The 27,602-nt window shown below is 40.9% G+C and overlaps 1 protein-coding gene across 3 annotated transcripts in view; it reads left to right on the top strand.

Annotated features, from left to right (window-relative positions):
• CDC14A (cell division cycle 14A) overlaps positions 1 to 27,602 on the top strand; it is a 1,359,412-nt gene that overhangs the window by 1,230,890 nt on the left and 100,920 nt on the right. For all 3 annotated transcript variants that reach the window (XM_069641577.1, XM_069641576.1, XM_069641579.1), the window contains exon 16: positions 9,188 to 9,310. In XM_069641577.1, the coding sequence (XP_069497678.1) occupies positions 9,188 to 9,265 (78 nt within the window). In that variant the 3' untranslated portion in view covers positions 9,266 to 9,310. The remainder of the gene's footprint in view (positions 1 to 9,187; positions 9,311 to 27,602) is intronic.

The raw sequence follows: 27,602 nt of genomic DNA, 5'->3' as shown, positions 1-27,602 counted from the left end.
GCGAACAAGACCCGGGAATTTCAAACTCTGAACGCTGCAGTTGAAACAGTCGCATCTCTCCAGAAGAGGGACAAGAAGACCAGGACATTGCTAGAGCATCATGGGAGCTGGCAGGGAACCGACTCACTGGGTCGTGCCGTGACCACAGAAAGGTGGACTCTCTGGTACAGAAATGACGACAAGACTACCATCCTGCTGTCGGGCCACGCAGCAAGCAACGAGGAGGAGGGGAAGAGGCGCCTGTGACCCTGTGAAGAAACAGAGCCATGTCCCCAAGGAACCATAGGTAACAGGAATGGCGGAATGTGGGAAGAGGCTCAACTCAAGCACAGTGCATTGGGAGTCATCTCCCTCATCGCAGTAGTCCACCTAATATCTGTCAGGCTGAAACTTGAAAAGTTGTCTGCAGAAGCTGCTGAACCCCAACAGTCCCTCCAGAGTGTCATGCCTTCAACTACCAGACTAACAGCTGATGACGGCACACTCCAGGGGGGAAGGGGAAGTGGATAAAATATTAAAATCCGAGATCTCCTTCAACTACTTCTTGTGGATCTGTAGAGAAAAGAAGGAAAAGAGATCATGTCTTGCCAATTACTACACACATAAATAAATTCCTTCCCCCTTCTTCCCCTGACCCCTTAGAAAATAATAAAAAATTAAATACCTGGTACTCGTCTGCAAACTGCCCAGAGTAAGTCTTTATTTCTTGTCTGTTCATTTTAATAAACTTGTAATTTGTTAACTTAACATGAAAGTCGGAGGGTCTTGAAAAACCTAGAAAAAGAGTTGGCCGATTCACTAATGTAATTTACTTCAACTCTACATGAGCTTGTGGCTTAGTTTTAGACTGAAAAAAGCATTCAGATGAAGTACTCCATAAACAATTTCTCTGAAATCCTCCTGAGGCTTGAGTTGTGGGTTTGAAGTGAACCTCAGTTGCTAGAAGATGCTCCCTGTTTTCAAAACCTCTAAAGCCAGTCGCCGCACTACCCGCGCCCTGCTGCCTCCAATGAAAGAATTATTGAACCAAAGTCTCTGCGCAACTCATGCTTTAAAAAGATGCACACATGAATGTCAATTACCAAAGTTCTGTGCAAACCTAATGAAAAAAAATGAAATATATTCCTTTTCCTGACGGTGAGCGAGTGCTGTCAAGAATGTACTGGCCACCAGTCCTGGAAACCACTTAATGGTTTCCTGAAGTAAACTTTAAACCTACTGTGTAGAAAGGCAGACTCCCATGCGCACATTGCTTGACAGCAGAACGTGGCACAGAGCGGACTTTCCCTTAATGCATTTGTGAAACATAACAAACATGAAAAGCAGTTTATTTTCACTCGAACACTATTCAGATAACTCTTCAGCACTAAAATGAATATTTAAAAAGGCAGTTCAAAGTCTTAGTTCAAAATGAAGGCAGGTCTTCCACAACTTACACTAGACAGTCTTTCCAGAACATTAGTAGTAGAACACTTAGCTTATGCTGGAAACCTGATGGCTTAAACTGCTGCCTGCTTCTCTCCTCTGCTTCAGACCTAAAGACTTTAACTTCTTAATTCCAAAAGATGCCCCAAAGTTATATTGCCTAAAGTAATGGAGCTCCTGAACAGTAGGTCTTCTCATCTGGGCTGATGACAATGAAAGGCAGTTTAGAATGCCCAGCCACTGCCCTTTGTCTCTCCCCAGCCGATCAGGGTGTCAAATGCAAACCACCATCTTGGCTTGGGAGACTGTCCACACACTGCAGATAAAAGTTAAGGCCAAACAAACCAAACCCAACCACAGAGAAAACAACATATATTACAGTAACCCAGGAAACCCTGGCAATACCACTGCCCAAACAGCGTGCATCAGGAGTCATCTCCCTCAAGGCAGTAGTCCCAGTAAACCCTGGCAATACCACTGCCCAAACAGCGTGCATCAGGAGTCATCTCCCTCAAGGCAGTAGTCCCAGGAAACCCTGGCAATACCACTGCCCAAACAGCGTGCATCAGGAGTCATCTCCCTCAAGGCAGTAGTCCCAGGAAACCCTGGCAATACCACTGCCCAAACAGTGTGCATTAGGAGTCCTCTCCCTCAAGGCAGTAGTCCGCCGAATACCAGTGCCCTAGGAGAGTCCATCAGAGCCATCGCCATCATCGCAGTGGTCAGCCTAATACCAGTGCCCTAGCAGAGTGCATCAGAGCCATCGTCGTCATCGCAGTGGTCAGCCTAATACCACTCCCCAAGCAGAGTGCATCGGGAGTCATCTCCCATGTCGCAGTGGTCAGGCCAATACCACTGCCCAAGCTGAGTACATCGGGAACCATCTTCCTCATTAGTGATCAGTCCAAGACCCCTGCTAAAGCAGAGTGCATCAGGAGTCCTCTCCCACATCACAGTGGTCCGCTCAATACCACTGCTTGAGCAGAGCGCACTAGGAGTCCTCTCCCTCATCACAGTGGTTTATCCAATACCACTGATCAAGCAGACTGTGTTGGATGTCATCTCCCTCATTGCAGTGGTTCACCCAATATCGCTGCCCAAGTAGAGTAGAACAGGCGACCCCTCCCTTATCACAGTGATTCACCAAATACCTCTCTTAAAACAGAGGACATTGGGAGTTGTCTCCCTCGTCGCTGTGGCCCAACAAATGTCACTGGAAAGTCTGAGAGCTTTGGAAACAATCCCCTAATTATGATATAGAAACCAGTAGAGAGACATACAAGATAGATATTGAGAACTCTGGAAAAGATTAATGATCAGACTGTTAAATGGTAGCCAAATAATGCTATGAGTGTTTCTACTTCCTGGAAGGAGTTAGAGACTAATCCACGTTTTCTGCAAGAGTGCTTAAAGACCACTGTGGATAACATTTGGAGAAGCATCAGGAGAAGGGAGTCATTCCCCTGGTCCCATTTGATGGGACATTGAAGGAGTAACTTCTACTAGAAGACAGAAGCAGCCAGGAGAAGGGAGTCATTCTCCTGGCGAAGGAAGCACAAACTTCATTTTAGTTAAAGACTTATGTTTATAATGTTAGGTTTAGATTAGTTGGTTTCTGACAGAGGACAGAGAACATTGATTTTTGACAGACATTCTGACAGCTCATTAAAGTTTTGCTAGGTTGGGGAAGGGCAAGCCCCTTAGAGGTAGGAGGAGAGACGTTTTCTTGAGTTACACAAAAAAGTCTATAGCCCACAAAATGACCCCTCCAAGTCAGTCTCCAACTTCTACACCCTCACAGTATTCACATTTGTTTTTCCTCCAAAAGAGAAGTAACATCTCCAAATATATATTTCTATTTCCATGTAGCACATTGAGATCGTCTTACATGAGGTTGAAATTCAATTAAAACCTTAATTATTAGGCCCAAGAATGGGTTTTGAAAAACCTGAAAGAGTTTGTTGTCGATTGAGTAAGTCTTTCAATAAGACAAACAATCAAACACTTGGTAATCTATTGTCCTAATACAGAAAATCTGAGAGAGATCAATTTCCATAGATGTTGCAATTTTAACCACCTGGCCTCTGGAGGTCTATATTGTAGACTCAGGATTGGTGATCATATTTCTTTAGTGTTAAATTTAAAGATTGTTTTTAACTAATTGAATTAATTACTGGAGCTTTGAATTTCATTTTAATATGGTTGCTATGAATTGTTTAAGATTTTAGATACTCAATGTATATGATATAAAATAATGTCCTTTATGTATTTATATGCATTGTATTTTGATACAGTATTTTGCACATTGTAAAAGGTTTAAATATAAACCAAAGCACAATAAATAACAAACATTAAAAAAGAAAACATATTTTCCTGGCACTTCACACCAGCCCGAGGGTTTTGAGTCACAAGTTTAGAGGCCATATGTTGAATTTGGACCTTGATCGTATTAATTCCGCATTAACAAATGCAGTGCCCACTGTTCTGCTCCTTTGTGAAAAAAATACAAGGTTTCTGGTGTGTGTGTGGGTGGGTTTGGGTGTGCCTATGTTTGTGTGTGTGCTTGCGCGCTTAGGTACAAAACAAAGTAGACTATTACAATCACTCGGTGGTTCTACGAAAAATTGATTTTGGAGGTTCAAAATAAATGTGTCCTTTTATGGCAATCTGGCAGTCTCACAGCAAGTGCCTCTTATTCCAAATAGCAGATTTGTGCTGCCAACAATCCATGCCCTGTGACTTGGAATCATCACATTTCCAAGGGGATTTCTCCAAATGTATCCTAATATCAGGAGGGACAGAAGTTAGAAAAGATAAGCAGCCGCCTGTGCTGAGGTAATATTTGTTCTCGTAATAAAATGTTTTATCATAGATTTCTCCTGCTTATAAACTCTGTAATAACAGGTTTTATTATTACCCAATTTAGTGGTACTCAGTTTAAAGATCTTTGGATGATGTCCTGAATCAGCCCTGCTGCAGCATTAGGACTAGCAGTGTGTGTGAGGCGAGAACTAAACTTGTGCGTTTTCCATGGGGAGCACCAGTAGTGTCACTGAAGTGGTAGTTTTTTTTGTAGGACATGCCCCATGAAGATACCACAACTGTGGGAGTACTTTTAGTCGCACTGTATGGAAATTGTGGTGAAGCCCATTGGGCGACTGACTCTTATGAAATGTTAATTGACTATGTTGAAGAAAAGAGAAACATTTTGCAATTAAGTTCTGCATGTGCTGGTGGTGAGCACTACGCCATATGCCCACTGCCAAGGTATTGAAACATACCTGTTAGTTGTTGAAATATTGGAGTCTGGCAGTGTAGCAGCCTCATGACAGATTGCAAAAGAGAGATTATCAGTTGGACTGATTTCAAAATGGTCGCCCCATATTCAAAGTTTTACTGAGCTGTGTGAATAACTGTGGGAGCTGAGTGAGATAATCCAGGCTCCCTGTTATTGCTTCAAAGCAGCCTTCATCTTTTTGGCCAAATGAATGAATGAACCTTCATAAGTTATGTTGCATTGAAACCTGGGCATCTCCCTACTGCTGAGCTGTTACCGGTCGTTTAATAGGAAGGTTCTGCTAGGCAATGTATGAGTAAGGCCTTGCAGCTCTTTTTGACAAGGACTTCAATTGCAGGAGAGAGTCTTTTGGAAGGCCCCCTGGTAACTATGCTGGCACCCCTGAGACGTGTCCTGCATGCTGCACCAAGATTCATTAAAGGACTCTGCAAATTTGATATAACCCCTACCCTCAGCGAACTGCACTGGCTCCCACTGAAAGCATGTATTTTCCCCAAATGTTGTGGCATCATCTACAAGGCTGTCACTCTGATGTCCCCAGGCTACCTTACTGCAATACTCAGCATCTCCGGAGGCCTGTGATACACCAGAAGTAATGACATTTGCAGATTTGAACTCTGGTGCAAGAAGGAAAGACCCAGAAGACAGGTCTTCTCTGTATACGCTTCAAGACTCTGGAACCTCCTCCCCATCAACATCAGACTTGCCCCATCACCGCTACTTTTCAGGGAAGTGCTCAATACTACTTCTTCAAGGAATGGCTCTGCCCTAACAATTAGGTCTACCCACCCTACCAGAGACTCGGTAATCTGCTCCCCACTCCACCACTAGTTGCTTGTATATACATTGCTGCCAATTGCCCACCCCCGTAAGCTCCCCGCTCCCTTTTTCTCTGCTTTCCTCACTGTTTTCTTCCACCTATCATTGCAAAGCGCTCCATTGCTTCTCGAAGTAGGGCTTGCAATTAATAAATATCCCGGTTCTATAATTAGGGGCAACATTTCTAGGTTACAGCACCGTGGCTATGTATTTGGCACCGGCCAACTAAGTAAAAAAATTCTCCCTTAAGACTTGTTGGCAGCCATTTTGCACTGAGTGGAGTGCAAAATAAAAGCAGAAAGGTACCTTTAAGCGTTCATTTTGCGCTTAATTCATTTAATTTTTGGCCCATCTCAAGGCATAGGAAGGCAACAAAGCGGAGTTTGCATCTTTGCTCCGCTTTTCTCCTCTGGCTTTGTAGAGCACCCAGGTTTTACTCCTCTTAGGTTTTCATGTAGGCGTAAAACCAAAGGAATCCTATGGTATCCACTTTGCTTTCCACCTGCTAATGAACAAGTGGATTTCACAGGAAACTGTTAATAAACACTACAGGCAAGTATAATTTGCGGGCAGCATTTTTTTCTCACAACACGTAAAGTGAAGAATAAAGATGATTTCACCTTCATTCACTCTTCACTACTACACACTGCATTGTGAGTGTTGAAAATTGCATGCAGTAGACCTGCACCCTGTAAGTGTAAGCATTGGAGGTCCTGCATGCAATTAGCATATCTTTTTAAAATCACCCCTATAGATTTTAAGACACCCGTCTGCCGTATGTGAAGGTACTCCCAGTGGCAATTGTGGAGGGGTACTGTGTTTTTGATTTTAAATGATATGTATTACATCAATTTCCTTTTGCCGTCTACATTAGGAAGCAGATTTCTCATGCAAATAGCCGGTTTTACATATTTTGCCGGCTTTTGTAAATTATTTTGTGCAATCCTGTTAAAATCAATGTTCCTTATTCAGCGACACAATTGTTTGTTTTCTTATCCATTGATTCATTTGGCAATTTGAACACTGCCATGAAGACACATTTCTATTTCATGAATTAGTTGGGATTTTTCTATCCTGAATTTTCCAGTGTCACTTCAGATGAGGAGGCAGAGGAGTGTAAATATTTGTATTTTAGACTACAAGTAAAATCCAAACAAAGGAGGTCACCACAATATTACTCAATCACAGAACACTTATGAACAAAACCAAATTTGCCCTGGCTGCATGCATTTTACTTTGGTCACTGACACATTTCCATAATGTATTTTCTATACATATCAGCTCTAACAATACTAGGCATTCTAAATACATTTATTTTGTCGATAAAGGCCTCTCAAAATCCTTCACAAAAGCATTTCAACATGAGCCATAATCACATTTTAAATGCGTCAAAATACTGTCTTCTTTTTCCCCCAATGACACCCACCATTTTCAGAATCAAAAGATTCTTATTACAATAAATGTGGTACAGGGGCTTCAGAACTTGATCGTGCAATTTTCTCTAAACCTGTCTATGCAACTTTCAATCTAAATATTGTTGTTCAACATTCTCTGAAAATGCATGTGCAACTTTCAATCAGCTTCTGTTTTTTGCCTTCCTACCTAAAGGTTTTAGGTTGGAGCCATACTATTCTCCAATAATAGTGTACAATGTTAAAGCACCCTTGCCCTTTCACGTTACACATAGGTCTGACTGTGCTTTTCAGGATAAGGGATTGCGTAGGTTTAGCTCATTGCATGATTGTCTGTGTTTAATTAAATTGTGTACGCTACTTTCTGCTGCGCGTGAGTATCTATTTAATGACTAGGCTCCCACTGGTGACAATTTTAAATGATAGCCCATCAGGCAATAATATTTCATGATGATTCTATGGCCCTGGTCATTCTATGCTGGCACAATCCACTGATTCTATTTAAATGGTGCTTAATTTTACAGAGCATAAATTATATTTAAATTGCACCAAATAATGTTAGTTTTGCACCAACACTTTACAAAATTCACACTTCTGCCTCGCCAGCCATTTCCTTAAATAACATTCAGAATAGCTCCAGATGTTTCTCCAATTTATCGCTCTACCTCTGTGCAAGGTGTTACATAATCACAAACTCCTCCCTTGTGACTAATGTGTGGCTATTCACCTGTTTTGTGCCAGCAAGAACCATTTCTAGCCTTGTGACTGTCAAGAAAGAGGGAGGAACTCGCTCCTAATCCTATGATTTGAAACAGCTGTTTTTGTGAATGTGCTAGTTTAATTTTTTTTAAAAAGACCAATCGGATCTACGCATTAGGGCCACCAATTCAAGATACAACATGCCCCAGTGAAATGTATATTAATAGAGATGATCATTTTTCAAATATTTGTTTTGCATTTTTTATTATAAACTAGGCAGATGTTGTTTTGGCCGAACAAACATTTTTCTATCTACAACTTGCAATTTGTTTCAAGTTTCTATAATGTTGCACTGCAGAGTTATATATTTTTTTAAATAATTAAAATTTTAGATATAATTGCTACATGGAATTGTTTCTTCAGTTTGACAAGAATTGTAAGTTAAATAAATGCTGATTTCGGCCAAAGAATGTCAGTGGTGATGCATGGGAAATAGCCTCTTTTCCATTCTAAGCACATACAAAGCCCTAAAATATGACTTTGTTTCAAAGTAAACATGGTTTTATGAACAGGTTCTCGAAAAAGCAGCTTGAACAAGCCTTGCTTTCCTCATGATCTGGGTCCTATGACAAATTCCTTTGGTTGAGGCTGCTGCTCCAAGTTAATGCAATGTACGTGTTCAGGCATGTTCCATTTCAAACTAAATAGAATGCAGTGCTACCGAAAATAATAGAACTTCAAATGTGTTTCTTTTCTTCATTACTTTGCATTATTTTAGTTAAATTGAATGTATTGCAAGATACAATTATTGAAAACAAATAAAAGCTTATTGTCTTTTAGAATTAACAAGTCCACCTTTTGCAAACAATATTAGGAATATGGCATTGTGGTGAAATCCTGAAATACTTCATTTATGTTGTAAAGCTCCATTAGCCTGCTGAGATCTGTTGCTGGTAAACATATTGAAAACGTCTGGGCCTTGTTTTTTTGCATGTGATGAAGTTCCAATATTAACAGGTACAGTTCCCTGCATGTCCTTGGCATCGACAACCCTGTCTCTTGAATTCACATATCCAAAAGGGCCTTAGAAATTGTTTTGGTTAGTTGAATTCTCTTTTACTTAGTTGAAAAATGTTTCATGGTAACAAGAGGCAAAAATCTCTTTGAACAATGCCTCGCTTGCTCTATACAAACACTTTATGCTTTCAGTTTACTCCAGGGGATTGGTCTTGTGCTCCATGTTTCCTCAAAGTAGTACAATCACCCCCATCATTTCTCTATGATCTGGATCACTTGATCACTGCCCTTTCGCCCCGGGCCAATAGTGTCCATCGGTGATAATCAGTTCTTGCCCAACCAGCCCTGTATGATCTAACTTGAAAGAACTAGTGAAAACATTATTCTTTAACTCCATCATGAAGAGTGTATTGTTATTTTTTTTTGTTATGAACATAATGTGTTGCACTTCGGTGTTTGGAAAAAAAAAAAAAAAGCCTCACTTAGTCATCAATTTAAACATATTTTTTTTTTCCAGTTGCCTCCGTTGACGCCATTTCCTGTTTTTAGAGCAGTCGACAAACAAGAGGACAACTTCAGAAACAGAAAGGCATAAAATGGTGCTGGATGGGGAGTGTATTTAATTGGAAAAATATCCCTGGTAAGAAATAATGCACTGCATTTTATTTTTTAAATATTGACTGTGCACCCTTTAATGTTCTTGATCCTGAGTCTGAAAAGCATGCCAGGTGGGTTTGTTTGAGTTTGAAGAGGTAAGGTTACATTGTTAACAATAACTGACGAATTCCACTGCTTTTTGAAATTATCATAATCGTAACACTCCTTCACTGCAGTTTTAGGTAACCTATATTTTTTTAACATATATCTTTGCGATGTCTGTAATATCCAATAATGCCCATTAAACAAAGATTTCACAATACATTTTTGGGGTTACTTAACATACTTTCACCAGGAACACTGACCCATACTGACCACTGTCACCATGTCTTACAGTCACCGAGCCTAGCACATTGCATTAGACCATGCTCAGGGTGCAGAAACCGCAGCCCCAACAACTCGGGCATGACCACTGACCTTACCCTATTGGTGCTGTTCCTCTTTCAGGTGCTGGATTCCTACCATCAATGCCATACTGCTGGTTGCTATACCTGGCCGCAACCAAGCCCTGTTGGTGCAGCCAGTGGATATCCTGAGGCCTCTGCTGACATTGTCATAAGTTATATCATGTGTGATGTTATAAGCAGTTCATGGGATGAGAGTCAATTATGCTTGCTTTACTTACTTTATAAGTAAACAAACACTGGACTCAAACTTTGGGTGAAGCTAGTTTGGTAAAGATTTAATAGCAGCACTACAAGATGAACACAAAAGGGCAATACAGACCCTCCATTAAAATAATGCAGCTGTGTTACCGGGTCTCTCATACAACTACTTGTATAGGTTTTATAGCATATTGATTCTAATGCAACAAGCACAAGATTGTGTGACTTAATTATAGAGTTTTTTTATCTCCTTCCAATTAGTAAAATAGACCTTTATGAGGAGACTTCCAATCCTTGGTCTTCCAAAGTCACTTCTGCAAGAAATGCAAGTGCAGCTGTGTATTTATTATTTAATAGAAATGCACAATCTCTTGTCACTCATCATTTGAAAAAGTTTCTTCCAATATATAAGCATCTGTCTGGAAAGGCAAGCGAGGTTTCGTAAACGTGTGTTGAGGCTGCAGTTAGCTACCATGTGAGTAAAACAATGATTCAGTGAACCAGGTTTTAAAGCACTTTTCTAGCAGAAGGCATAAATGTGATTCAAAATGCAGTCTCTATACCAGGCCACTGCAGTGAATGTAAGGCCTAGCTCTCTCAAATCTGAATATTTTTCATTTGAATTCACTTTCAATTTCATGTAAATCTACATGTATGAACCTACATTACATACAGCAGCAGTTTTTCTTCCATAGAATCCCTCCACCCCCATAAAGGTGGGTGGCCCCTAGTTTCAAATTTCTAAACACTTTGAGAAAGAGCTGGGTCTTGTTTGTATTGATAATTAAACATTTTTTGTGAGGCCTACATTAATAACGTATCATGATCTTTCAAACAGTTTTCTTTTCTAAATATTTAGAAGCACATTTGGTTAACAAATATATGCAGTAAATTCCCCAAGAGGATGGCAAAATCAGCAAACTCTCCCTGAATTATGGAGGCTCCTAGATCCCCAATCAAACTAGGGAGCCAGGAATCTCCGGTTTACAGTTCTTAATAAGAAAAGGAGTTTCTAGCACGCCTGTTACACATTGGGGCGTGCAGTACTCCACCCTATGTTGACACTACCCACTGCAACGCCATACTGTGCCAACATATTTGTGGTTAAAGCTGGAACTCCCTCTGGTTAATTGGGGGTGATGGATCCACTGTGCGATTCACAGATATCGCCATAACCTATAAGTTGTGTCTTGAAATAAACAAAATGTTTAATTGTTTCTTTAAAACACAACATGGTTAACATTTTTGCTCTGATCCTATCAGTGGCAAGTAGAACATTTTAATCACCTCTCCGCAGAAAAAAAGCACAAGCATGCTTTCCTCCTTCGGTAAATTGATGGACAAATGTAGGCAAAATAATTACTTAACTGATGAACCTGCCTATCAAACACTGCAGCAAGAGTGTCCTATATAGATAGTCACTCATGACAGGAACTCCTCTTTGATATTGGCCTTTTCACAGACCTTGTCCCTGGGTTGGGGCTGCTGGCTGGTGACTGTTCTGTTGTTGTCAACTCACCCTAATACAGTAGAGAATGTGCAGCAATGTTATGCTGGCTGAGTGTAGCAGTGTGCAGACATGGCTGGCATCAGTGCCCAGCATTGTCACCGTCCAACACATTATTCATGAAAATTGATAAATAGCCCTGCCAACCTGGGTCATCAGGACCATGAATAACATTGAGCTAGCCGATGCAGAACTCTGGCCAGTGCACACTGTAGGGCTCGAAATTAAGGTTCTATGAGCAGGATCTAAAACCAGCTCCTGGGTGTCGGGCATACCCCAGTGAGCAGGAGCTATGGCTATGTAAGTTGGGGCGGGTACATAGCGCACCACAAATCTAACTTCTCACAGTAACATTTTGGCTATTTTGTATGAACCATTATATAAAATTGTGTCCTAGACTTGTCCTAGTTTTTCTTTAGATATATATTTTTTTATATTTTCAAACACTCAAAGTTCCATTTCTTCTGAAATGGGGCTGTGGGATACATGAGAGAGGTTTGGCTGAGCTCAGAGTAATTTGTACTGGTTCCATATTAAATATGTGTCCCGCTTCATTGCGCGTATCACAATTGAGGAACTAATCTCAGCAGTCCGTATTGAAATGAGGGAGTGTCATTCCTCAGTGCCTTATTTCGAATTCAGAGGCTCTTGCAATTCCAAATGGTTCAATTCTCTATGTCCTGGGATATCCTGATAAATAGCCTTACAGGAACAACAGCTAATATACCCATTTTATGTAATACATCCAATCCTAGTATTCACTGACATTAAAGGGATTCAATAGAAATGTAGATCCTCGAAAATCATACCAAAAGGGACAGTCATAGACATTTACCACTTTATCCCAACAGGGCACACATGGAAATTCAGAGGCTATTAAAGTTTTGTGTGATGGGCCTGTGTCAAGCAGGCAAGAAACACCTGTACCACTATTTACATATGGAGCATAAGCATCCTGCAGATTAAGTGATGCAACAGTATTCAATGCCCCCCTTTGTTGTATTGTAGATTAAATCTAGCAGGTAGCCGAGTTACTGGAAATGACTGAAATTGAGGGAGGAACCATTTGCAAACATCGCACTGACCATCATGCACATTCATCGGTTGTCTATCTTGAGTGCCTCCTTGACCCACATTAACAGTGGCTCCTCTTACTCCGCCTCAGCCTCTTCCTCTAAAACGAATGCCTCCTCAGTGTGCTGGCCTTCCTGGCAAAGGGTGGAGCTAATGGATTGTTATGCAATTAAACCTCTGCGGTGGCTTTACGTCTTACTGCCTTTTCATTAAAATACTGCGCTGTTACTAACACTTCCATCAAGTTTTTTTCTTCCCAGCCAATGAGTACTGCCTTAATTCCATCAGCTATCTTGGGCTACTGCCCCAATACAGATACAGAAACAATGGCTTTTGGCGCAGTAATTGCCACATTAGGGAACCCTGAAAACTGATTAAAAAATAGTTTAAATATCTCTGGAATATCGCCCGGTTCTCCCCTTTTGCTTTTTGTACATGCAATGATTTTGGGCCAGTCTGTTTTTTTGGGACACCTTTCTAAGATCATGTTGGTGACATCTTTTAATGCCTCTGTAAATAGTTCATTAAATGGCCAATTTCTTTTTGTTTTGGTTTAATAAAGTGAAGGTGTCAGGAGGAACGGAATCTCAACAGGTGATTGAGATCGGAACAGCTGGGTTTATAAGACTCAATGATAACCTGTAACTCTTTGTGAAACTTAACAGGGCCTTCACGGATTTTGGGAAACCTTTGCACAATAATAAATAGATCCGTGGGGCTATATTATGCATGCACAGTTGCTAATGTTTTGCCTGCCCCAGGGAGCTGTCGCAAAGGGTACAATGCAAGTTCAGTTTGAGGGGGCATATTAGGGAACCCTTCAGAATGTGTAAATGCATTGGATGAGGGGCTGGTGTTAAGGACATTAGAAATAAGCCATCTAATGTGCAGCGCATCATTGTTTTGAAGTAATTGTGATGTAAAGCCTCTCATGATCTAATAGGTGTCGATTGACAATATGATGCTGGTTCATTAAAGGATGAATCTGGGTTCTAGAATGATTCCATGTCATTTCAACAAAGTAAATTACTTCGATGTAATACACTTCGTGGAAATTACTACCAAAATATACTGTGAATTTCTTTCTCCTTTCCCCTTCACTGCCACCCTGACCCCAAACCTCTCCCCATCCCACTTTAACCCCTTACTTTTAAATTAATTTCCACAAAGTAAAATATATCAGAATAATTGACTTTGTGGAAACAATTGGATACGCCTAGAATTAAATCTGCCTGCCTGGTGGATATGAAGGGGGCTGTTTCAGGTGCAAGATTCGATATAGCAACATTATATGATTCTAAAATATGATTCTAAAATATTCTCTGAAGTTTCTTTTGGTGGGGCACCCCTTAAAGTGCCAGATTAAGTCTACTGTAACCTTTTCTGTCCTTAAGGACAGCCACATTCACTTGTGCTGCTCTGTTTTTATTGCCTCTTGGGTTTCTATTAGAGTTTCTATTAGATAAACAATCAAGAGCAAATGTACCTTTAGAACATCACTCTGTATAAAACTGTGTCATTTATCCAGAAATGTGCAAGTCTTGGGTGATTAATTTGTGCACATAAAAAGAGCTGGGACCTGATCCCATTCTCGCAGAGGTAAGGCAATGGTTAACCTTCAAGGTAGTCCATGCCACTCTTTTGCAATGCCTTCTATAGGACTGAGATGCCACTAGACTCAAAGCATCTCTTTACTTACCAGAATCCTTTAATATGGTAATACTAGGCAAACATGTTTTAAAAGGCACAGCATCTAGTTACATGCCCTTTACAGGAATTACACCTGCATCCTAAAGTAAGCCTTGTGCATCACACCACACTCATATTACTATTGCTGGTGGGCATTAAATGAGAAATATGTATTCTACAGTGTTCATGTTAGGATTGTGTCAAGCACACTACATGGGCTAGAATTCTCCTCCGAGTTATTATTATTTATTTATTTGTTTATGGTTTATATAAACCTTTACAAAATAGTTCATCAAAATAGTTCGAACAACTAGAATTACATTTTGAAAAGACAATAAAACAATTTTGATACATTATCTTCAAACACAAGTCGAACAATCATTTGAAACATATTATAGTCAAGACAATTCAGAACTACTAAAAAGTAAATAAACAGAAGAACATTAAGACCAAAATTAAGAACAGTTTGTATCAAATCAATTTACAAAACGTTAAAAGAATTCATTAGCTTCTAAAACCTGTTAAAACCAATGTATGGAGGTTTCGATGTAAGGAGACAGTTCGTTATGATCATTTAAGATAAATCACAAACATTTTTTTAAAATGCCATTATTCTTAGTTTTAAAACAATCGATGTGTTATGTCTAATTTGAAACCATAAGAATTCGGTGTCAATGGCGTATAGGTGCAATACAAATTGTTCAAAGTAATAAATCCTCTGTTTTAAAAGAGCTGGACATTGTAGTAATAAATGCTTCAGAGTTTCTTCAGTCCCTTCTGACTTACAATGTCTACACCATCCCCAGTTTATGTTCTGGAGATTCCACCTTTTTAAAATATGGTTTGTTTTCAGGGCATCGAACCGAAACCTCATGAAAGAATTTCTAAAAATTCGTGAAGGATATTTCACTAAATAGTTCTCGAGAAGGGGGTAACATTTCCAAAAGGAGTGCATCTGATTAATGGTTTTCGATTGTTGAACCATATCTAGAGTCATTTGCCAATCATTACATTGGAGTATCTGCTTCACTTTTTGTGGTTTATCAACATCTCCAGACTTACACCTGCCTTCAACAATGTATCTTCAGTAACAATTTTTAAATTCACACAGTAAGGGTTAGATCGATCGTTGGCTGCTGTCGTGTATAGAGAAGAGATATAATTTCTCATACATTTTCTCCATAATGACATTTTTCTCCAAACAATAATCGATTGTAAAGATTGCAGCCCAAATTCGTATCTGATTGCCTGAATAGGCACACCTTTAGGGATGAAGAACAACACACCTTTCCACATATCTCTCAAGTTTTTTTTATAAAATCTGAATCTTCAAGCTCATAGAATTCTAAACCATAGGTGAGTTTAGGAATCCCAGAAGTAATATAAAAGCGTTTCAGAGGTATGGCCGTGAATCTTCCATATTAGGCATCAATTTTCGACATCTGTCGCTTTATTGTTTTTGCTTTAACCTTGAGGTGTATTTTGATTATGGCCATCGAGCTATTTGCTGTAAAGTGATATCCTAAATATCTTAGGACTATTTGACTTTTTAAGCGTTTTTCATCGCAGCACCAGGTTAGGGATGATTGTCTTTTATTCGATTTTCCCATTCTTATGATAATAGTTTTCGCAGCATTAATTTTTAGATGTAGATCAGCAGTAAATTTCACAAATGCATTAATGAGTCTTTGCAGACCAATTTTTGTGCGATCGAATAACAAAAAATCGTCAGCATATGCTATCCATTCAATTGGAGTTTCACCTAATTTTGGAGGAACCAGACCCTTACCCGATATGGCGTGAGCGGCTTTAGATACATATAAATTGAATAAAGTGGCCGCTAACTTGCAGCCTTGTCTTAGACCATTAGCGATAGAAATTTCCGAGGAAAGTCGCCCTGATGAGTTAAGCCTTACCTTGATCTTAGTGTCAGAATATAAATCGATAATCATCTCTAATAGATGTCGGGGTATCGAAAGATCAGTTAGGATTGACCATAAAATGTGTCTATCTACAAGATCAAATGCTTTAGAAAGGTCCATCGAGGCCACAAAGATCACATAACCCAAGTTCTTAGCTGTTTTGGATTGGAGGCTTTTTAAAATAAGGCCTCCGCAGTCCGTCCCTACGTTCTTTCTGAATCCAATTTGTTTGACATCTATTATGTTATTGGTGGTCGCCCATGCGTCTAGTGCTTCTAATATAATGGACGTGAAAATTTTGTACTCGGGATCGGAAATTGCAATTGGTCTATATCTTTCAGGAGCAGATCTAGGCCCGTGTTTAAAGATTGGAATTAATATTGCTAATCTCCATGAATATGGTATAAGGGTAGTTGCTAGGATATTTTTAAACAACATGTGCAGAATATCCCCCCATAGCTGTGTATTAGTTTTTAGGGTTTGGTTAGATAAGTTGTTGGGACCTGGTGCTGCCGATTTCTTAGATTTACTAATAATATTAGTGATATTTTTAGGAGAGATATCCAGTGTCCATGTGGATTTTTTTATGTGATGGCTGCAGCTGTCAGTATCATCACCGTACATTTTTGCAAAGTGAATTTTCCATTTGCGTTCGCTGATCGAAGTCAATAAAATATTTTTTTGTGAAATCTGAGTCACATTAATTATCTGCCAAAAGGTAGAGATATCTTTACCCTTAAGTATTGCAAGCATGTTTTCGCCGTCCGTTTCATCTCTAGCAACTCTATTAGCAATTAGCCAGTTCTTGTATTGCTGCTTAATGCTTCTTAATTTCTTTTCTCTTTCCACTCCCTTATCTGTTGTTTTTAGAATGCCTCGTAAGTCTCTACTTAGCTGTTTTTTTATGGTTTAGAATATCAATGTTAAGAGTGTACATGATTAGGGGGAATCTTAGTCATTTTTTTTTTTACCACATGCAGAAACTATCACTTCACTAATATAGTTTGAGAAAAATGCAGGTGTCCAATAGTATTGACATTCTTCATGAGTCATATTCTCTTGATTTTTTTGTAGAAGTGATGTAAATCTCTTAGTATTGGAGTATGACCAGCGTATACGGGTGCCACTAGGATTAGCAATCAAACCCGGCTTGTAAAAATCATCGTCTTCATGTTCATTCGTGTGCGCTATGTAGGTCGACAGGAGATTATGATCGCTGGATTTCATTTCAATTACCATTAGATTCGATATATATGCGTCTAAGCCGTAAGAAACAAACACATAATCTAGAATTGAACTGCAACCTCTCGCGTGCCAAGTATGGGTTTGGTTAGATAATAGTACTAGACCCATCACTTCTGCGAAGTTCAGCCAAATAGCTCCACGCAATTTAGCAGTTATAATGGAGGTAGAAAAAAGCAAGCAGATGAGTCTCCTAGACATTACTTCAAATATTTCTCTGACCTTGTAATAAGGGCAAGAATCCTGCTCTGTATGCAACCTTATATGTCTCTGGAACAGTGTCTCAATTTTCAATCTTCTAGATTACCCAACATTCCTTCAGAAATCCCACTTCTAGAGAGACTCTAGAAGTCCATTCCATAGTAGTTAGTCATAACAGAGGACACCTCACCTGGTACATGCATTCTTCAGTCTTAAACTAATACTTGTGCTTTCTCCTGTACTGGTGAAACACCCCTACCAAACATGCCATCTACCTGTGGTAGGACAGAAGGAGAAGATGGACCAATGGGTACCATATTCAACAAGGTTTATTGAAAAATAATAAAGAAAAAGCCTAACTCTCCTTATTCTAAGGGTTAAGGGTTACCTAAAAGAACTAAAGTAGGGTGCTCGTCGTCAATAGTGAAGTCTATAATCAAAGTTCTGGCCTCCGTCCCAAAACTAGCCTAAGCTGACCCTACCACTATTACTAAACAGCAGCAAATCCTGGAGAATTATTCCTTCTCCTGGAATGCTTTTCAGCACAGTTCTTCTCAATATGGACTCTTCAGATAGTCCTTCACTATCACTTGGAACAAGTCCTCCAGTTCTTTCATAGGGCTCTTCCAGGCCCTTGTGTACTGTTTCGTTTTACTGTTCAGGGTCCTCTCTGGACTTTCTCTAATTTGTAAATGTACAATCCTTCTCTCTTCTTTACAACAAAGATAATTATTCTGATAAAAACTCTCCTTTCTTAATTTTTCTTACTGAACCAGGCAGGTTGAGCCCTTGTTGGACTTTTTACTCTTCTTTGGATCTTGCAATTCTCTCGAGCTAATATGATTACTCCCTGTGCAAGTCTGACTCTTACTTTGACTTTGCCCTTCACTGGGACAAGTATGATTAGTCACTATATACATCTCACTCTTCTGATGACTTCACCCTTCACTGGGACAAGTATGATTAGTCCTGGTTTGATTCTCACTCTTCTTATTTCTTCACCATTCACTGGGATGAATATACTTAGTCCCTGCATGACTCACTCCTCTTATGACTTTGCTATTCACTGGGATGAGAATGATTAGTCCAATCTTTGTATTCGGTTTTCCAACTTTCGTGGATAGGACTTGTAAACAAGGGAATTTACAATGCTGCATGAATGGATTCGCCCCGTCTGGAAATAATAGAAAGTTACACTTTTATTTCAGATATTAAAGACTTCAACACAGAGGTTCACACAAGCTTGCATTTATTCCACACTTAAGTGGGACAGTCAACTACAATGACAGAGAGCCATCGTAGCCTAGTGACTGACAAATTCAACCCAGAACGTTCATGATTATATAGGCAGATCAGACAGCATTTTCAGACATCAGACAGTACCTGCCTAGCCATCTCGTGATTGATTAATCATCTCCCCATCAATTCTGTCAAATTATCCTACGTGTCAGGGCAATATATGTATTTCAAAGTGCATTTGTGTCATCAAACATCACAGGTTTATGTCGGAGGAGAAAAAAAAGGGAAGAAAGCAGCACGAATGTGCTTCTGTGTATAAAGTTAAACGGCAAAACCATGAGCAGATTTCCTTCCTCAAAAGGGAAGTGTCCTGCCGGCCTTGTTATTAATACATTAGTTTCTGCAGTTTACGGTAAATTTCGATTAATGTCAGCAGAATTGTGTCACACCTTGGGTGATCTGATGTATTTATCGAAATCTAAACACGTACATATTCTGTATAGAGGTCAAGCCATGCTCCTCATACATTTAGCTTAAAGCAAGCAGGTTTTCATGTATAGTGTACTTAGCAATGAGACCTAAACATTCAGCGTTCATAAATGGCCTTTAGCAGTTTACATTATAATAGCAGGTTTCATTACAAGCTACATTGGTATGGTAGGTTATATTGTATGAACTGATGGACAGATAAAATTGGTTTTCCACAAACCGCCCTTTTGAACATCAGTTTTATAATACGAGGTTCAGAAGCCCATAGACCATAGCTACAGAATAACTTCATATATTTCCTCTTCCAGGAGAACCGCTTGTGCTGCATAGTCAGTGTCATCTCTAGTGGTGCAAGGTGACGGTGGAGGAGGAAACAGAGGACCTCCTATGTCTATTTCAGTAATCTCTATTTGGTTAATTCTTCTATGGCAACATCCTGCATCATGAGGGCAATCCCTCTGGCACCACGGTATGGCAGCGGGGCGCACGCTTGGGCCAGACATTGGCAGCATGCGGGTAAGCAATTAACAAAGAGGCAGCATCCCAGGATTATTAGGATCCCTGTAAGCAGTAACATTCCTATTTTCCAGCGCCACAGGCTAAATAAACTCCAAATGTAATGTACAATGTCCCATGAACCAGTGTCTGTGCACCTGGGAGCCAATCTCATGGAGCCTTTTTATGGACTCAAGCACAGAGGTAGATGAATCAGGTGCATACGAGCAGCAGGAAGATCCTATAATTTTGCACGTCCCGCCGTGCTCAGCCAGGATCATGTCTACCACCATCCTGTTTTGAAGGGCCACTAGCCTAATAGCTTGCATTTCAATAGTCATGTTTTCTAAAGCATCTGCTGTCTCAGAGATTATGGCCTCCACGAGCCTAGCCAGTCTCCAAACCAGGGAATAAAAGCTTTCATCAGGTCACCTGCGATATCAGCTGCAGTGTCCCCTTGGTTCACCACATTCCTTCAGGAGCATGGTAGGGGTTTAATGGCAGGTTGTGGAACATCAATGTTGCACTTAACATCTATGGCTGGCAAGACCAATCCTACGTGACAAAGCCCTGTCCAGCCCTTGAAAGCCATGTGTGCACATTGCTAACGCAGATAAAGTAAATAGAATCCACCACGTACATGGGAGCATCCACAGAAGGATGTAGATCAGGCATGTGGTAAGTCATGTTACAATATATGCTATATCCCACATCATAGGTCCCAGAAGATTCTATACAGATACTACCTTGGACATCTATGTTTCTTATTTTAAGGAATGCAATCTGGTTTGTGGTAGGGGAGTTCACACGAAACTGATCAGGAGAATATAGGGCAGGAAGGTTTGCAGTCTCAGAAAAGGAGAAAAATGGGAAGAAAGAGGAAAAGTAGCATTGGGCACAGTCACCAGATCACATCAACCCTTTTTAAGGATATCCTTATCAAAATCAGAGTAAGCGCTTTTGTGATTCAAAGCAGTACCATGCTTGGTGCTAAACTGTAAAGACATCCTTCTGAGGGCATGCACCATCTCTATACGTGAGAAAACTAAAGCGCATAACAGGAAGGGAGGAAGGGTAAAAGTATCTGTTGCAGGGGCATCCCTTCCCACACATAGGCAGGTAGCTGCAAGCAGATCCAACAATCGGAATCCTTCACAATATCAGTGTGATGAAGCAGGGAAATAAAATAACTCTTTCATTTGTTCCTTAGGAGACAACTCTTCAGGTGATGGGACAGATATAAGTTTAGCAGAATATGGAGGTTTGAGCAATCTGTCTAGGAAATAAAATAAAACCAATAGAAAAACACTCGGGAGTATGAGAAGCAACAGATGTTTGGGTTTGGAGTGATACCAAGGTCTGGTTTCAGGAGTAGGCGAGTCATAGATACGGTTTGGCATTATGACAGAGTTCTTTAAAGGAAATATTCTAACAGGCTGAGGCGAAACAAGGGTTATAGGAGTTTCAGGAGTGTTCATATGCCTCACCCCACAGATAGTTCATTAAAGATGCCAGTTTTTTCCACCCTGGACAATCCGTGCAGAATCTGTTTTTAGAGAAGGAAGCAAAGTTAATCAGGAAAAGAGGAAAATGTCAATCGGCACAGTCCCTTCAGCTTTCGTGGCCTGAGGTTATATTGTGGTCCCTCTGTCACTCCTGTAATGTCTTTGGGAGTCACGGTGCCTGGGGAAACGTTGCATGGAGGTAGTCTTTAGGAATGATCAGTCCCTTTTGGCACAGATTCTTCCCATGGTAACTCAGTAGATGTATTTCCAGCCAGAAATGGAGGAGCCCGCTTCACGTGGCTCGCATATATCCAGTTACGGGTTCCTTCACACATTACAGCAGTCTGGGTGGCCAGTAGAACTTGGACTGGGCCCTTCCAACGTAGTTGTACACTGGATGATCGCTGGAAATTCTTGGTTAAGATCCAGTCACCAGGCTGCATAGAGTTGCCTGGTCCTTCAAGAGGCTTTGGCAAAAAGTCTTTCACCTGTTTATGAATAATAGACAATCTCTTCGTAAGCTCCAAACAATAATTGCTCGACAAAGGATACAGGACATTAGACAATTTTCTTGGACTTCGGATTCCCCATATATTTGCAGGTCATCCCATTACTACCTCACATGGTGACAAACCTACTCCTGAGTACGGGACAGTATGGTTGGACATTAGGGCTAGGGGCAATGCATCTACCCACTTGAGGGGGCTACTAGCACAGATCTTTGCCAATTTGCTCTTAAGGGTTGAATTAAATCTCTCACAAAGGCCAGCTGCTTCTGCATGATATATTTAGTGGAATCGTTGCCGTATTCCCAATGCCTGACACACTAGGTCCATTGTCATATTAACAAAGTGAACACCATTGTCATTCCAAATTGTTTGAGGCAGTCCGTATCTTGGAAAATACTCCTTTACCAAAGCCTTGGCAGTGCTCAGAGCAGTATTATCCACCATAGGGAATGCTTCTGTCCATTTGCTAAACATACATACTACAACTAAAACATATTTGAATCTCTGACATTGAGGCATTTCTATGAAATCCATTTGAAGGCATTCAAAAGGCAGTTCTGAAGGTCTGATATGACCTCTAAGGGTAGGTCTACCCGTTTCTATATTGTGTGTTAGGCAGGTAATACAATTCTTACATGTAGCTATAGCTGTCTTTCAAATGTTTGTATTGTACCATACTTCTCCCAATAAAGCTACAATTGCATCTGCACCTATATGGGAGTGTCCATGTGCCATTGTAACCATCATAGGCACATACTTGTTAGGTAACATCCATAATCTCTCATCAGATTTCTATACATAACAATCATTGTCAAGAGTAGCTTTGCTGTTCCATTTCTCAAGTTCCGCTTTGGATGCATCTGCTTGTATTTGTCTGACACATTCAAGAGAATGATCAAATTCAATATTCACTGGTGCAAGACTGAGACATAGGTTAAAGTGTCAGGTGCTTGGGCAGTCAATTTAGCTTTCCTATCAGCAAAAGCCTTAACTATTCCTACTTCATTTGTCACTTTCTTGTGAGCACTACATTTGATAATAGCTAGCTGTCTAGCCACTACTAGTGAATTCCACAGCCTTGTGATCGGCGTTCCATGCTGGATTTTAGTACCGTGAGAAGCTCTCTCAGCCCATCATTTTCCAAAATTATGCACCACTCCGAAGGCGTACTGGCTATGGATATATATGTTCACCCTTGAATCAAGACTGAGCTCACATGCTCGAGTCAATGCAATGATCTGTGCTGCTTGGGCAGAGTGCTCTGGAATTTTGCAACTTTCAACCACAGTTTTCATTGTAGTAATAGCATAGGCAGCTGTGGAGCTACCACTTGGCAGTTTAAAACACGAGCCATCCACGTATAGAGTTACATCAGGATCAATTAAAGGTATATCAATTAAATCTACCCTTCCCTTTGTCTCCTCATCTGTTGTTAGGATACAGTTATGCAATACAGTGAGGTCGTCAGAAGGGAGGGGTAGCATCTTGGCAGGGTTCGTAGAATTACACCTTTTTATCATTGTGTTACGTTCACCTGGACTCTGCGGAGGCGTTGGTGCACGGTTGCAGCCCTACCTGAACTTGAATCACCCCCTTCAGGCCTCTCCCTCAGTAGAAAAGCTGTGGGCGGTGGTACATGGTGATACTGCTCCTGCGTGGAGATAAGAGTATGTGAGTGTGTCAATCTGTGATTGTTGTACCTCTCGAACCCTTCACCCCAAAGTACGGTTTCTGTGTGCATACGCCGGTCCATAAAGCTCACCTGTGAATTATGGAAGATAAGCTCTCCGTCCTGCTACTTCTGGAAACGTCGAATGGAATCTAGTTCCTTCACTGATCCTGATAAGGATTAGTCCAGTGCAGCTGTGACTATGCTTCTCCTTATGATTGGTAAGTCTTTCTTGAGCTCTTGGGATGCTGTTCATTCTGTTAATGTCTTTATATGTTCCTCCTATTTATGCCCGCAATAATGTCTCTGTTCTGTTTTCTTCCCTTAGATGGAAATGCGGCCTCAATGCAGCTGTGAGATGCGAGACGTGGCCGGATGGAAGATAGATGCTACTGCAATGTTCGACAGCAGGTAAGTGATGGTTTAAGGAAAAGTGCAAAGTATGGCGAAGCAAAACCTTAAACTGACTGTTTTTTTTTCGATGTCTAACCTTGAATTCTGTTTTACCTTGCAGGCGCTGCTGTCGACGATGGAGCGTGTCGTGCTGCGGTGCCAACATGAAGAGACCGGCGTTCCGGAAAGTGTAAAGATAAATACTAGGTCCGCCGAAGATATGTACAGGTAAGAACACCTTCCCCCAGTTAGTAAGTAGAGAGAAACCTGGCAGAAAAGGCCCTGCGAGGTACAGCGCAAGGACACCGATTTTGTAGGTTTGGATGGGCTGCGGGTGAGAGCGGTAGTGGGAACCTGCCTGATTACCCACAAAGGAAGTGAACTAAGAGGAGAATGGATTTGCTCTCGCACTGCGCACACAAAGTATCGAGCACAGTTGCTTTTGTTATTGGTTTTATTCAACACTGTTACAGCCTGACATGTGTTTCGAGCTTCCCGCTCTTCCACTGAGGCTGCTTATTAGTAGGTATGGTTGATAAATATCCAAGCAATAACAACAAACATAAAACATACATTTCACTTGGCAAAGATAATAACATGAAAGCAACAGACCCAAGGAAACAGGACAAGTGGGTGGCAAAGACACACCAAAATGAAATAAGCATCATACAGTTGTTTGCAAATTATTCAAATGGTACAGTTCACCAAACTGGATTCAAAAGGATATGTAAAGTAACGCATGCTATTTTGTGGAAAAAGAATATCAAAAGGGGAAAAATAGGAAGGATAATTGTTTAGTACAAACTGAGTACGTTAATGCTACCAATGGTGATCAACCACGCAGGCCATGTGTAAAAATGTTGGTGGCCAGTCAACCAGGCGTAAACGCCCCACCCGTTCAACGCAGTGTCACACGGGCAACATATCAACAAACTCTGAGGAATCAGATAAGATAGATCAAATTTACAATTCTCTCTCTGATGAACGTGCTGTCCTCAACAGAGGACTTTCATTTGCACCTACAGGATTTAATGAATATGTTCAAATTCAGATCGATTTATTCAAATTCATACGTAAACTAAAATTTAAAAAATTCTTCTCAAGTGAAGTATTTCAAAAGCAAGCCCCATGAACCCCTACCATCTGACTGTCATGATCTCTGCTTCCAAAAGGTCAGGGTTTTCCCAACTCCCTTGGAAGCAGATCCATAACCCAGGTTCCGAGTGCCAACCAGTCCCAATTGGGACCTTTTGGACCCAGTCCTGGTGCCAGTGGCACCAGGCTCATAAATATGCCCAGTCCCAGCGCTGGAAGCGCCGGGCTCATAATGCTTGGGTGGACTTACCTGCAGCAGACCATGCTGCTTACTTGCCTGCCAGTTGAGCCTCTGATCCTCTTCTGTTTGGAACTACTTTTCCTGTTGGGTGGGGCAGGAGCCACTCCCTAGATTCAGAACACTGGAACTCTTCTGGAAAGCAAGAACTCTTTTCTTACCTAGGCGTGGCTGTGGAAGGAGACACCTAAGCACTACAGGAGGCTATTTAAACCACACCCGATGGATGAATCTTGCTTTGCGTTATTCTGCATCCTCTGCAGCAGAACGCTCATCGTGTCTTCTGCATCTGATCCTGGGCCTAAGGAAAAAGGCTTACCATCCTGAATCCAGTCTTCAGCAACACCTATAAAGACAAGAAAGAACAGGTTAGCATTACAGTCTTCAGTGACAGCTCTTCACTTACCTGGTCCATCGGCTGTCACCAACGCCTCGCGCTGCATTCCGGCATCTGAAAGACAAAGGCTTACCTACTCTTCGTGCGCTCCGGAGGTCTTCACACTGCATTCCGGCATCTGAAAGACAAAAGCTTACCAACTCTTCGCACGCTCCGGAGGCCTTCGGCGCTGCATCCCGCATCTGAAAGACAAAACAAGGTGCGTTTAAAGACATTGGGGAACTTTAATACTCACGTGCCATTACTCCTTTCCACATCTAACCCAGTGGGTATTCCGGCACCCTGCAGCCGCTCCGAACTTATACCTGCAAAATAAAAAGACAGTTAGAGCGCATCGTGAAGCAGGCAACAAGCGCTTACTTACGTGCTCCCAGGCGCTTCTATTCATCACACGGGCTCCATCTTCAACTCACTTCAGCCCGTCATCCGCCATCGCCGGAACCCTGCAAAACAAGAAACATCATTACTAAAGACTTTAAAGACATTAGAATTACTCGAAACTTACCGTTCGTGCAGTAAACGACGGACAGCAGTCCTCTGAAGTCAAGAGGCCTGCTCCCCTTATCCAGTCAAGAAACTGGTTACAGCACCCTGCCCCGAGGCAGATGGAGAGCACGGCGTTCACTTACCTAAGGTGAGAGCGTTAACCTTTGGGGTTCTACAGGAGAAGAGAAAGGGAAGAAGAGAGACATTCAATAACCCAGTTCCTTAATCCCATATTTTCTATCTGCAGACATCTTACCCTTCGAGTCAGACATACAGTGCACAGAGGTCCAGCCCAAAGAGCCAGCCGTGTGTTACACATCACCTTTGAAGATACGGTATGCGCCCAGTCAAGACCGGCGCCTCTACGGGAATCAGGTGAGCGTTACACTGACATCACATTGCAAACAATGTTAAGTACTCATGTATTAATGTCCATCGATGAATGTGAATTAGATCCCAGTACAAATGTGATGGACCTTTTGCATGATCTTAGCATTCAACAACAGAGTTTGAAAATAAAAGAATTGTCAAACAAATCTAAATGTATTCCTGATCTATATGTTTCATCAAGCAGTGATCAATGATATCCACAAATTACAAGACTCTCCTAAGCACAAGACTATACAATATAATTTATCTAGCAAAGAACAAAAAGCTTTACACAATCTGACTACCATTGACACCATTATCATAAAGGGGTAGACAAAGGGGGGAATGTAGTTATCATGGACAAAGTAGATTACATCACAATGGGACTTGCCCATTTGAATTCCCCGGGTTGTTATGAAATTCTGTCAGGGAACCCCATGTCACAACTTCGCGAAACAGTTAAAACGGTGGTGTCAAATGGTTTACAAGTGGTTTGATAACTGATGTGGAAAGACAATTTCTAACGGTGGATGGCCCAACAATGCCCACTGCCTACTTTTTGCCAAAGATACATAAATCCTTTGATAAAATACCTGAGGGGAGACCAATCCTTAGTGGCGGTGGTGGCATTCTAGAGCCCATATCATTGTACATTAATGCATATTCTTCAGATTCTGGACCAACTTCCAGTACTACCAAACCTGGTGCTAGTTACACTCAATGTGAAAGCTCTCTACACCCCTATTAATCATCAGCAGGCAATAACTAGTATTGACTAAATTTTCCGTGAACATTCAGCTTCTTTCTTTGAACACATTGAAATTATCAAAGACTTACTAACAGTTGCCCTTTCGAATAACGTGTTTCTTTTTAACAATACTTACTACAGACAGCGCATTGGTATTGCGATGGGGGCCAGCTATGCCCCTGCTCTCACGAACATTTTCATGCACAACTTTGAGCAAATTATTTCAACAGTACATCTATATGTGGAAAAGATATATTGATGATGTGTTTTTGGTCTGACAGGGATCCATTGAATGTTTGAATTACTTTGTATCCCATCTCAATTTGAATAACTGGGGCATTCAATTTACACATACTTTCCCTTTCACGAGTATTGATTTCTTAGATCTCACAATTAGCATCTC

Source organism: Ambystoma mexicanum, chromosome 1q (genome assembly GCF_040938575.1).
Source record: "Ambystoma mexicanum isolate Mex_15411 chromosome 1q, UKY_AmexF1_1, whole genome shotgun sequence".
Taxonomy (NCBI): Eukaryota; Metazoa; Chordata; class Amphibia; order Caudata; family Ambystomatidae; genus Ambystoma; species Ambystoma mexicanum.
This window is presented reverse-complemented; position numbering and strand designations above follow the sequence as displayed.